This window comes from Cyprinodon tularosa, unplaced genomic scaffold, assembly GCF_016077235.1.
Source record: "Cyprinodon tularosa strain WSP-4 unplaced genomic scaffold, ASM1607723v1 ctg45, whole genome shotgun sequence".
Taxonomy (NCBI): domain Eukaryota; kingdom Metazoa; phylum Chordata; class Actinopteri; order Cyprinodontiformes; family Cyprinodontidae; genus Cyprinodon; species Cyprinodon tularosa.
Window position 1 is genome coordinate 52,222 of NW_024039174.1, and position 13,930 is coordinate 66,151.

Below are 13,930 nucleotides of genomic sequence, written 5' to 3' on the forward strand. Positions count from 1 at the left end.
TCATGACTCTGGTATTCCAGTTAACATTAGGGAGCAGCATACAAAACCCTGTAGAGTCACTGGTCTCATTTTAGCTGAGCCTTCATTATTTAAAGATATAGTGAAGGAAGTTCTTTTTCTGGGTGGATCATCAAAATAAGTGATCCTCCTAATTGTCAATCATTCTGGTGATATGTTTACGTAAGGCCGTCCTACGTGCTCATCCCCATTTTCACCTACCTCACCAGTGGTGAGTCTGACATAGTTGAAAAATTACAAATCTTCCTTTGAAAAGTAAGTTTGTATGAGCAATGCAAACAGCAACTTTTAAACAGAGCGTGCACGAGGAGAAATGGGTTTATGCATGCTCTTGCACACATTTAATAGGTGTTCCCTTTCTTGAGCGGTTACAGGGTTGTGCATGTGCATTTAAGTGGAGAGGGTGGGTCTATTCAGAAATGTAACTTTAATTAATAAAACTACAAAGCAAAAATGGCGTCTATTGGAGAGCTCAAATGTCAAAACCAATGCTGACCTGTGCAGGGACAAGATAAAAATTAAATTTTAGGTAAGATGTGTATCCCGTTAGATCTGGTGTAAGACCAACAACAGCTTTACAGAGAAAAACAAAACATAAAAACACCAAAACATGAATATAGCATGGTGGAGATAATCCAGTATGGGGTCACTTTGTTACTTAGGGGACCTCAAGGCTTTGATGAAAGTGGAACAGTTCCACTTCTGAATGCTTTAAAAATATCAAATAAGATACTAAGGTACCTACCGTTAGTTATTGCAAGCACCTATCAACAGTTTCTGGGAGCAATAGTTATGCTTCTCTGATGCTAAAAACTTGTTTGATCAAAGTTCACACTGAGCCTGGTTTTGCTGGATGTTTCTTCCTGTTAAAAGGGAGTTTTTCCTCTCCACTGTCGCTACAAGCATGCTTGGTATGACGGTTTTCCATTCAATAAGTCGAGGCGATCAGTTGGTTTTCCTTAGAAAACTTTGAATCAATTTGAATGAATGATCTGGTTGAATTGTAATATGCCATGAAATAACGTGTGTTGTGAATTGGCGCTACATAAATAAACTGAATTGTATTCAATTGATGATCTGAAACATTTAATTGTGACAAAAATAAAATAATAAATCTGTAATGGAGCATACACTATTTGACAGCCCCATACAAGCTGTAGTTGGGAACTTTGGCATCCCCTTTTTAAGACAGACAGAAAAAAAAGATATTCACATTTTCTTGGCCGGACTGAGATGTTGTCTTTATTTTAAGTGAGATTAGCTCATGGTTTCTCAGTTGGAAAGTAGAACGTTCATGTGCGTAGGGTGGAGTGCATCATAGGTCATTCATTGAGGCCGTGGGAATCCACATTTCTTAAAATTGGGTTTATATCCACTGACATCCCCTTTGGCTTGTAGAGTGCTATTTTAGAGTCTCACATGACATGCAGCAAATTCATTGGGCAACAAAGAGTCATGGTATATGGACACACCCTAAATAATCCATAATTATAACCCTGCTTGTAATTTAGGATGAGTAAATACTCAGGAATTCACACCATACAGCATTGTGATGGTGAACAGTAGCTCCACGGTCTAAGTTAATTTACAATGTAGCTTAGAATATATAGATAAATGATTAGCACTATTTCACAGTGATAACTTTTGACACTAACTAGTGTTTAATAAATTCAACCCTGATAGGTGTTGAATTAGGACTATTCAGGGAGATGTTCCAACTCACTGTTGACTGTTTAAGACTATTTTAACGTGGCTTATTTTAACTAGATCTAGTGTGGAACAATGTAGACACCTAAAAAGTTTTGAATTTTAACTCTCCATGAGTTGAACTAATATGTCAACAGTTCCTGTGTAGACTGGGTTAACACTTTTGATTGATAGAGAGCAACAGAATGGAGACCGATGTAGGAGAGCCGATTTAACTGACGCACCTGCAGAAGGATGTAAGGAGTTAATGTTTGTGCAAGATGCAGTCCATTTAGGCACAGAAGAAGAGTTCGAAGAGAGAGCAGAGCATTTTTTCAAGCCTGCAGGATATTTTTTAATGGTGATAATAGATGTTTGTAAAAGAGCAGAACAAAAAGTAAGAAATTCTGCTTTCAAATAAAAAAACATATAAAAGGAAATACCGTATATACCTCCATATTTTGACGGAGGAGAGCTCTAACATTTTGGTATGAGGGCTCTAAGGAAAGACATATGATACGATGAAGCTTTTATGTCTGATCTTCACCAAAAAAACAAAGGTTGGTCTTTTTTGCAAGTTGAATGTTTTAAAAGGTGTAAACCCGAATATAATTCAAAAAGAGATATTAGCTCTTGAGGACCAAGGAAATGTCAAGGAGAATATGCTGATTTTTGCCATATCAAAATTTTGTTTTATGGAAGCATGCTGAACATGACCGAGACATAATTTTAAAATAAACATGATGGTTAATAGCAGTTTCAGTTGCTTTGTACCAACAGGTGCCTACCAGGAGGTTTAACTGTGCCTCAATTCATTAGTTAAATCAAAACATTCGCGAAAAGATGATTTTTAAAATCTTCTGATGGTCTAGTTAAAATCTTTCCTTGCAAATTCAATAAATAATTTTTTCAAGGAGCATTCTTCAGGTTGATTGGTGATCATAATCTGTCATGTTTGACATTTCAATCAACCCAAATGGTTTTAGTATTGCATCAATGAATAAAAAGGGCAGAAGTCAATCTTTAGCTTTTCTGAATTAGATTATAACCTACAGAAAAGTTATTGCTCTTAATTTGTAAAGAGCAGCATGCCTATGTGCAGTGGTTTGGTTAAGTGCAAGAGTAAAAAATAATCTGCTGGGCAAAGAAAAGGATGAAATGGGGAAGGGTCATGCCACTGCTATAAAATTATGCAACTAACATGCTCTGATAAACAGTGACATTGATATGCCTAGTTTTAGAGGAAATAAGCGAACATGTAGTAGTTCATATTGGGACTTACTTGCAATTTCTACTGGGGAAACAAAAAACATGAATTTACGTAATTTTCAGCAGTTTGAGCTTTTTTAAAAACTTTTACTTGTGTGGCCTGTACATCCAAAGATCATCTCTTGTACTAGATTTATGCAGTTAGCACAGTTCAAAATCTCATCAAATAGCTTATTTCAAAATGCTAGGTTTTGTTAAAGAGGATGACTTAGACAACTTTTATTGTCATTTGGACACACAAATGTATACAATTGTGGGTGTACAGTGTATACAAAACAGAATTTCTTTTTTTCGACAGTAAATGAGCAGCAGCTAAGCAGTAAAATGAACCTTTCCATTTCATAAAATGCAGCAGTGATCAAATGTATACAGAGTGGGAGAAAAAAACATGGTGCAAAAACGTATCGATATGGAAGTTCAGAGCATTTCAAGACAGATATATATGGTGCAAATATGCAGTATTTGTAGAGTTTGGTGTTATCAGTGTGATGCAGAGTCTGTGACTTGATTTAGAGTTTTTTTTTTAATGTTCAGCTGTCAGATGGGAGTGGGGAAAAAGCTGTTGAAGAATCTGCTGGATCTGCAGCGGATGCTGCAAAGCGTCTTCCCAGAGGACAGCAGGCAGAACAGTGGTTTTTAGGTTATGATATAAGTGATTTACATTTCATTTTTGTTTGTTCTACTTATAAAGTCTGTTAGAAACTTATTTGATTTCTGTGTCTCATCTTATAAAAAACTTATTTGAAAGACTCAGACACACAGATCAATATTCCGGATAATCTTACCGGGTCGCCCTCTCGTCCACGGTGACCTTTGGCCCCTTTGTCTCCAGCAGGTCCTGGCTCGTTGTTCTATAACAAGAAAAAGAACCAAAATCAAGACGAAAGTTTGCTACAGATCTTTTTCTCCAGTGAATGTAGCTTTGTTATGGACTGCTGCTTAAAAAAAAACAAACAAAAAAAACAAAAAACAGCCACAATCTGCAGCAATGTGAAAAGTGAGTTTTCTATAGATATCCTTTTTCTTTAGCAGAAGATAAAATGCGATCATTGTTATCCTCTGGTAAATGAAAGTACTGCTTGTTGCAGCCTTAACACTGTAGAGCTTCTGTCGAAAGCATGGACATGTATTACACTTGGGTTTAAAGAGTATTCTGCTATGATTTTATTTGGGAAAACTGGATCCAATCTGGAGAGCATTTGTTGAAACACATATTTTCATGGGTGCTAAGAAAATATGCTCATAGAGAAGAGAGACCCAATGAGACATCATGCTTTTCACAAATATAGTGTCTTTTTTTTGCCCATTTTTGCACCTAACAACCACGACAAAAAATGAATATTCCACCTTATGTTTTATACATAATACCTAAACCGCTGTCAGCAAAGACTGTAAAGCATTTTTAATCCATTTTTGGTCCCAGATTCTAAATGAACTCTGGCTCTATGTTGGGGGTAATGGGGATGAATCCCCATCCACAGTCTCAAGTCCTTTGTATCAGGGTTTTTTCAGCATTGTCCTGTATTCACTTCCAAACATCTTTCCATCAACTTCCCTGCCTCTACCCCAAAGCATGATGCAGCCAACACCACAGTGTACTCAAGGAAGTGCTCTTTATCACCATATGCAAATTTTAATTGTCATCTGCATGGATTGTGACAAAATGTGACTGACACCTCTGTCTATCCTATCGTCCAACAGTGGCTCTTATTTGCCACTGTTTTAGAATCTATATCTAATATTTGTCTTGTCAACTGTTTCTTCCAAGCTCTGGATCTTTGCAGCTTCACCAGATCTACCATGCAGGTCTGGGTTAAATACAGATTGTGTGACTTTTTAAGCAACTTGTTTGATGGTTTTATTAGTAAGATTAAATAAATGAATAAAACATGTAATTTTCGTTTTCCTTTACAAGTATATGCTGGCTGGAGTTGCGTTACAACATCAAATCTATTTAAAATACAATAAGATATTTGGTTGGAACATGACAATATGTGGAACCATATTTACGATGGTATTCACTTTTTGCAAGGCACTGTAATGAGAAAAGCAGATCAGCAGTATAAAGACCCACTTGTTGAATAATAGACTAATTTGGCTGCTTAACCATTAAGTGGAACCAACTCAACAAGGCTTTGGTCGGTCAGGCTGTCCAAAACATTTGTTTAAAAAGGTTCACAAGAAGATTATAATACAAAATAATACAATTTTCAATAAATTCTGCAATTATGGGAGCTATAAATCCATTTCACATGGAACAGCTGCAGGCAGAGTTGTCGAGGCATCTGCAGCTGCTGCTCTCTGATCAGCAAGTAATGTTCAATGTTTTCCACATTTTTGGGGGGGTTTTTTGTGCTAGACTGCAACCAGAACAAAAAGCTCCAAATCAAAGAAAGAATAAAAATCCATATTTTAGTTCTATCTTACAATATGTAGCATGTTGCACATTAAAGACATGTTGGCTTTTTGGTTTTGGGAAGGAAGCAGGGGGCAGCTGAGCTTTGCGCCGTGAGGCACAACTGCTAATTGAGAGCAGATAGCCAAGTGGAATTTAAAATGGCTTCCAAATCTTCAAACATCTGCAGAGTTAAGACAACTTACCCCCTTCTAAGGAGAGCATATTCTTTAAAAGGTTAACTTTGCATTAATTTGAATGAAGCCCCTTGATACTGAGATTCTGTGGAAGCAGAAATCTGACTCTATGCACAAAAAAAATCATCAAATTAACGAAATACCCCAGCTCCATTCCTGGGAAGTCCCATAAATCCTTTCTGCTCTTTGATCCGTGCTGAAATTTGACCCAAAAGAGCAGGGTCTGTTCCTCTACAACAGAGCCATGAACCACAGCAGACAGATATGGGAATGAAGAGACGGAGATGGTAATGACAACCACCTGGCTTTGAATACACACACACACTCCTTCACACAGACGTCAGATTTTAGTGGGAAGACACACATGCTAGGTGCCCTTTGTAGAGTCGGTCAATGCAAACTTCAAAAGGCGGTGATCTGCAGAACATGGGCTGCATCATCCACAGTCACAAACACAACTCCCTGTCCTAGATTTTCATGGCGTCTTGCTTGCTGACTGACAGCCAGATGATCGGCTGCTTGTTCGACTTTGATCTGCATGAGTTACATTCACAGCTGGATACCAGAACTAAACGCACTCCGCTCTTTAATCTGCAGTCAGATTTGTAAAAAATATCCACACCTTTTGGTTTGTCTTTTCACTTTGAGAAACAAACAAAAGCGAGAGTACCATCGTCATTTGGAATAAAAAAATATCAATGGTTTACTGATAAAAAAAAGAACATTTGGCCATATTTGAGTCCACCTGCTCTTAGCCAATACTTCAAAGAACGTCTATCCAGTCCTAACAGTTATCTATCATCAGCTTTGTACATCTACAGATGAACATGTCAGCCCATTAATCAGATCGCATGTAGAGGATTAGCTTCCAAATTTAGTCAGAGATCAACCATTAAATACGTAATAGGGTTTGATCCAAACTGTTCAGATTGTTGTTGTAGTTGCCCTCTCACCCGTTTCGGTTTCTTCCTGGGGTCCGTTTCATGAAGCAGGTTAAAGAAATTCTGATTCAAATCCGCAAATTTAAATTGATCTAGCCTAAAGTCAGAAACTCTGAGTGTTTGGTCTCACAATGGCTGCTATCAATTAGTTCAGTCAATTTTAACTAGGTCCCCTCAGAGTTAAACGCGTGCGCAACAAGTATGAAAAGCCATTATCATTGGAGCACCGATTCGACGAGTCACCATGACAACAGGTAAGAGGAAGTAGCTATTTCACCCCATTGGAACTAGAGATTTTAAGGCAGAAATGCAAAAAAATAAAATAACAAAGGAGAACGTGTTTAAAAGACAGAAACAGAGCTACAGCTACAAAGGAGAGGAAGGTGGCGAAGGAGAAGAATGTTGCTCGAGTTAATTCGTAACTTTATATGAAGTGGGCCTATGGCAGGCCGTTTTTACATTTATTAAAGCACGCCTCTCTGTTGTTCCATTTTTAGATCACTAATCAATACTTCAGTAAAGCTAGTACATATCAACACGGCTTGCCATAGGTTTAATATTACGGGATTTTTCTTGAATGTTAGTAGATCAATGTATCTATTTAGGTGAAATCTTCTGGAAGCAGGTGAAAATAAAGTCTCTAAATTGTTCTAATATATAGAACCTGTGGATCATCTCATGTTGATTCAGTCTTCTTTTACATAGTAAAGTGGCTGTTTGCAGACAAATGGCCATTATAAACGGCTATCAGTCCCATAGAATGGCTTCAGATTGTGCCAGTAGGCTCATTTGGTTGTTATCATCGAGTGATTGCTAAACCTAACCCTAAAGTAATTCCTTTTCCCCTGTGGAATTAATGAATCTATGTGTAATCTGATAATAATTTCAGTAGTTCCTCATGTACTGCAAATATAACCAAATAAAAATAAAATGATCCACATCTGGCTGATATTAAACAAACCAAAAACAAGTAATCTTATGCCCTGTCAGCTGAGTTGCAGAATCCTCAGCCAATAAATATTTAATTCTCTGTGAAAAATTGCAGATCATTCTTTAATAAGATCCTCGTCAAACACACATGCAATGTTTGTTTTTAAAACTCAATGTGTCTAATTGACCTAGTGAATTACTTTTTTTTTATGCACAAATCTACGACAAAATTGAACTAAATCAGGAAATAAAAGAATGTGATTGGCAGTAAGGAGAGCGGATACAGAGGACACTCCGAGTTTACTGAAGAAAACCTTCTACTGACCAGGTAAGGTCTGGGGAGAATGTTACTACGGTGACTCAAACAGAGGTTGAGGAAAATCTCTTTGTGAACCAGAAAAGTCAGAGTTTCCCAGGTAAACCTGCTTCGTGAAACGGATCCCTGGCCTCCGAAACACCTTGTCCTCTAGCATTACTATGTGCTTAGCTTCGACCCTACCATCAACGCAGAACAGCTTTCTGTCCCTGCTGGAGTCAAACACCTCCAAAGCATGATGCTATCACCACCATCACATCAATGACATTCTTCTACCCACTCTCTCATAAGGGTCAGTGTTGAAGAGTGATTGACCAACCTTTGTCCTGCTGACAGATTGTCCTACTCTGCAGCTCCTCCAGAGCTACTAATAGCCTCTTGACCTGCTCTCCAATAACAGTCAGTATTTTGTGAATTGCTCACAGTGCAAAGTTCCCAACAGCTGGGCTATTATTTTTTAACCCACTCCTGCTCTATCCCCAAGCTGTCTGCAATTAATAATCAGGTGACTATTGAAACACAATTAGACATTTTTTCATTTTTTTGACTATCAGAAAATCCCAATGAAAATGTTGAAGTTTGTCGTTACAACATCACAGAGCGTAGGGTGGGATACTTCTGCAGGGAGCAGAGGTAGAAGTGAGCAATCAGTAAATCTTGTGTTTCTTCATTGCAGTAGTAAACCTTTAAAATGGTGGAGTGGCTCTGGGAAAAAGAAAAATTTGAAAGTATTGTAATTATTTGTGTTTTTTTTTCTTTGAAAATGATGAAAAACTGCCTTTACTTAGAACACAATTAGTCTGAACAAGAAAGCTCAGGCAGTAGAAATAAGAAAAAAGGGGATTTATTCATCATCACTGTGATTACATTTTATCTGTGGTTGAATATCTAAGTATTAGTGAAAGAGCAATAATGCTTTTCTGAAAAATTCTGAAAAATTGAAAATAGATAAACCCCTTCAAGCAGGAAACTAAATGGCAAAAACTGCAGCTAACTACAACAAAATAACATTTGCTTGTATAAAATCTAAAGTTTTACTTTTTGCTGTTAAATTTTCATTGCAGCAGCAGCTAACTTTAAACTTTAAAGAAAGGTATTCAACTGGGGCCTTTAGGACGGAAGCACATCAAAGAAGTCACTTCTGTTAAGAAAAAAAAAAGCATCAAAGGTCAACTAAAACTCTGCAGGAAGAAAAAGGATGCGTTTTTCTATCTGATAGACTGTCTTGCTGATTGTGTCTGTCTTGCTGTCTTGCTGTGAGGAGACGAAAATGTCCTTTTCTATGGAAACCCTGATATGATCCATGTGTGGGGTTGTTCCTGATCCAAAACAGAGGCCTTCCTTAGAATTCTGTTAGCTAAGAGAAAACTTCTTCCAACAACGCGGGGTGTGCACTGAGCACCGAGCAAGCAAAAAGTGATGAAACAAATCAAAAGAGAAGATTTGGGGCCAGAAGACAGGCTTAGCGATTTTCACAAAGCAAGCAGCCTAACTGAAGCAAACATACTGTTATTAACTCTAAACACTACGTTGAAAACCGTGGATCAGAATCAGCCAGGAACTGGTTTAGTTATTGGTAATCAGCTTGACAGATGAAGCATCAGAGGTTATAACTATGTGAATTCCACACTGAAAGTGTTTTACTATTCTTGTGAAGTTGGTGTATTTGTATGAGTTCTTCCTTGAACAAAAGAGCCCCAAAGAGGATGGTGAGAAGAGTCAATGAGTCATTTAATTTGCAGCCTCTACCAAGTCAACCATCAACATTGAAATCAAAACCACCCGACTTCCCATCAGCTTTCTTCCTCTCCTCTTAGTTTTCTTCCTTTCAGCCTTTTTTGTTGCAGCTTTCTTCCTCCCAGCTTTCTTCCCCCCTAGCTTTTACAATGCTACACTTCTGTTAAGATCCTCCACTTTTTATCATTGCATTTATTTTAGATCTTAACTGTTTTAAAACAAACTGTTGGCCATAGTTGCCAGTTATCTGTTTGAGTTTCTGAAAATTGGTTTGCTTTTTTTCACTGTACAAGAAGGGCCAGAGCTACCTCCATCTCCTTAGGAGACTAAGGTCGTTTGGAGTGAGGCCCCAGGTTAAAACCTTCTATTACTCTGTGGGGGCATCAGACTTCCTCTACGCTGTCGTCTGCTGGGCCCCTGGCAGCGCAGAGTGGGACAGAATGAGACTGGACAAACTGGTGAGAAAGGCCGCTTCTGTCCTAGGCTGTGCACTGGACTAAGTGGAGGAAGTGGCTGAGAGGAGGGTGCTGTCCCAGCTTACATCCACCATGGACAACACCTTCTACCCTTTGCACCACACTGTAGAGGAGCTCAGCAGCTCCTTTGGTTAAAGACTTTTACACACTGTTTGCAAAAAGGAGCGCAAGTATACAATGCGACATGGTAATAATTTGAGCAATATCTAATGTGCAATTACTATTTAATAGACAGTGCAGTAACCCTGTATAGTAATCCTGCTAAATAAGAGACTTCAGCTGTTATATATATATAACCTTTTCCTCCTTTTGGTAACTTCTTCTTTTTGACTATTGAGCCGATGTAACGAGTAAATTGATCTCTGCGAGAATAAATAAATCATTTCCATTCACATAAATTTGCTTGCATTGTGCTATGTCTAAGCTAGGTCTGCCACTTCTGGTCCAACAAAGTCCTTAGTTTTTCCTCTAGTTTTGCTTTGAATTACACAAGGTTGTTTCCATCTTTCAGCAAATAGTGATACACTCCTGTACTTTTTAGGTTGTCTTTTCTTCAGCCATGGTGATGATGTTGATAAAATGCTAAATAAGCAAATCTTTTAACCAGAATAAAGCTATAAGTTGTTTTATCTATTATTTCCCCACAGCAGACCTTTATTTTACATATATGAAACTTGTCGGACTGCTAAAAATCATCGCTGAAATCAATATGAGCTACAGGAGTAAGCTAAGAAGATGAATTCTTTTGGATTCTTCTTAGGCTAGTTATAACAGAGTCTGGTTTTCTCTGTTGCGCATCTTTTGTTCAAAGTGGGGAACTGCAATGAAATCTAGGTACCTTAAATGGAAATGTAAAAAGAAAGATGGCTGGTTTTGACACCAGAGCCACCCTAAGAAACAACGGCCGTTTCTCAGTATGCGTTCTTGAGCGTTCTCGTGTGCATGTGATACGTCATCAGCCTCAGCCCGAGAACTGTTCCAATTGCAGAGAACTCCAGACCGAGAACGCACCAAATCCTCGGATGTTGTTCTCGCCCCGCCCTCTTTATTGAGTATGCATCAGAGCAGACTTGTCCGTTCTTGAGATTGACAGCTGTCCCAGCATGCACTGCGGCAGCAGCAGCTTTCAATGGAGCGCTCCATTGAATGTTAAAAGTTCTCTTTTCTGTTGTTGTTGTTCAATGAAAGTACGTTTTAAGATCATTTGAGGCGAAAAATATTATACTTTAAAGCGTCACTATATGGTCCATTTACCGATTTAATGCCTAATTGAAAAAAAGATTTCTGAAGTTGAGAGGACCGCGGCAACCAGCGGCGCTCCAAAGCTAACGGCAGCCAGGGCTAACTGCAGCCCGTCTATAGCAGCCCTCTCTCGGCATAGCCGTGTGTGTAGGACCGCTGGCTCTGATGGTGATTTTTTTATTTTTTATTAGGCAAAATGGTCATTTTTGATTTTTGTTTATCTGCCTGTGTTAATTATTATTCCCCCACTAAATGAAAAAAGTCAGAATTTATTATCTAGCGACTATTAATAACAGGAGGTGAAATGCAGCTCTAGATGAGCTGAGCGCGTGGTGATGTCACTAGTACGCTTCTCTTCCAATTGACCCAGATTTATGCTGCGTGCTCCCGTTATCGCAAAGTCCAGACTGTCGACTTTCCTGTGTTCTTGGCAAGAGCGGAATTGACGAGAACACGAGTCCGTACTCGCGTTCTCATAAATTGGGAAACGTCCTCACTGTCACTAGAAGCATGCTCAGTGTGAGGGATTGCCTTCGAATTAATGAGTCGATGCAATCAACTTTGAATCAATTTGACTGTATGATCTGGCTGAATTGTAAAGTGCCTTGAGATTACATGTGCTGTCTCTATGTAAGTAAACTGAATTGAATTGAACCTAGACTCATTACCTTAGTTTTACACCCTTGCCTAAGAGATATATGGTGTCTTTATCTTTTCACAGGAAAAACTGATAAATTAACTATGAAGAGATAACTTATGACATAAATTAAATCCGATCCATCGTAAGCTCAGCTGATACCTCACTCTAAATCTAAAACTTATATTGTATGACTGGTGGTAAACAAAGACAAAATGCAAACATGTAAAGGTGTTTATATTTCACAGAAGTGGAGCCTTGGAAATGCAGTAATTTTACTGTAAACACACTTGGGTCAAATACGAGGTTAAATCGTTGAAGTATGCTAGCTGCATGGACACGCATAATTCCCACACATTGACACTCAGTCACACTTGCGCTCGGGCAGCAATGCAGCCTCTTCATAGCCTGCGCTCATTTCCTGGTATCCTTGACAACGACATATACACAGCTGCATCAGCTCAAAGTGCTAATGGCACACACATTCACAGAAAAAAAAAAGTGTCTAGTTTTTCTGGAAAAAGGATCTCCAGCTGCAGAACAGGAGGGCAGTGTGGAGACAAGAGGAGGGAAAGCCAAAAATAAGTTTGAAACGAAATATGTTAAGTATGAGCAAAAGTCTGATACCCAGCTGGAAATTAAAAGAAAACGCAAATCTTTGTACCTCATCTGATAAAAGAGGATTAAAACAACGATATATTTTTACAAACACCGTGACTCATGTCCTGTCAGCAACAGCTTCCAACAGGATAAAACGAGATTCAGGGCGAGTAAAACAAACCCAGCAAAGGAAATAAATATAAGGAAGACTCACATCTCTGCCTGGATCTCCAGGCTCTCCGTCATCTCCTTTAGGTCCGGGAGTTCCCTTGCTACCCTGTAGGTCAAAAAGCAAATGTGCAGAGGTCACTTACAGGAAAATTAGCATGACAACCAATTTTCCACAGCAGTAATTCAAGCAAGAGCCTCTGGACTCAGATGTTTCAGCTCAAACTCAGCAAACATCTTCATTTAACCACTTTATGATGTGATTCTTCATGAAAGCGGTTTCTGTGTGAATCACATCTGATGTGAGAGGGATAGTATATGTAATTGTTTAAAGGTTAGGTTGAAAAGTGAATTTAAAGATGACCCACCGGCTCACCAGGGTCTCCACGGGTACCAGGATAACCCTTTAAAAAAAAGATACAAATCAGAAATGTTTACTATATCTCATTCAATCAACAGACAAGATATGAAAGAATCAAATGAAAAGTTATACTTGGAAGCCTTGACAGCCTTTTGTGCCATTCCCTGGAAGACCAGGCTCTCCCTGAAATACAGAAAAACAACAACGGTTAAGATCTATGATGGATGGCACTCCTTAATCCCTGGAACAGCCCCAGACTCCCCCTTCCTCACCCTATCTCCCATTGAGCCTCTGTCTCCTGGTGCTCCTTTGATTCCTTTTGGTCCTTTGGGGCCCTGGGTGATAAAAGCAAAGATTAAAAACAAGTTAACTCTAAATCAGTCTTGCGACTGAATGCATTGGGAATACAGATATACGTTAAATATATTTAAACTCCTTGAGTGGTTCCTGAAATCTCCTCACAAAAGTTATTATCACTAGGTCAATGTGTCTAAAGGAAAACCTATAACAGTGTTTGTGCAAAGATTTAGCAAAAAGGTTAATGCAATCTTCAGTGAATGAAATCCTCAGCACTGTGTTGTTCTAGTGTGGAAGAGATTTACAGCCGCTTAAAAGTCAGAAACTGCCATCTGATTCACTTCCTGACGTGTGAGATAAGAAGTGTGATAAGTAGTGCTGATGGACTTGAATAGATTTTCTGATGGCGGCGCTTGAAAATGAGAGGAAATGCTTGGGGACCGATATGTCTGCAAGGACTCTGCAGCATCATTAAATTTGACCAATCAGATGCCTCCTATCTGAGGTCACCTACAATTTTAGAGCGGTGCACCAGAGTGTATGCGGAAGGGGTGGGGGCATATTTGCATTCACTGTGACACACAACAGATTTTGAGTATCAATCAGCTTTTAGTCTAATGAAGAAAATCCGAATTGAACCCTTCAGAAATTGATAACGAA

The 13,930-nt window shown here is 38.7% G+C and overlaps 1 protein-coding gene across 1 annotated transcript in view; it reads right to left on the reverse strand.

Moving 5' to 3' along the window:
- col6a1 (collagen, type VI, alpha 1) overlaps nt 1-13,930 on the reverse strand; it is a 42,929-nt gene that overhangs the window by 9,223 nt on the left and 19,776 nt on the right. Inside the window, exons 22-26 of the mRNA XM_038300432.1 lie at nt 13,246-13,308; nt 13,106-13,156; nt 12,981-13,016; nt 12,659-12,721; nt 3,759-3,824 (exon numbers count right to left, since the gene is read on the reverse strand). Of these exons, the coding sequence (XP_038156360.1) occupies nt 3,759-3,824; nt 12,659-12,721; nt 12,981-13,016; nt 13,106-13,156; nt 13,246-13,308 (279 nt within the window). The remainder of the gene's footprint in view (nt 1-3,758; nt 3,825-12,658; nt 12,722-12,980; nt 13,017-13,105; nt 13,157-13,245; nt 13,309-13,930) is intronic.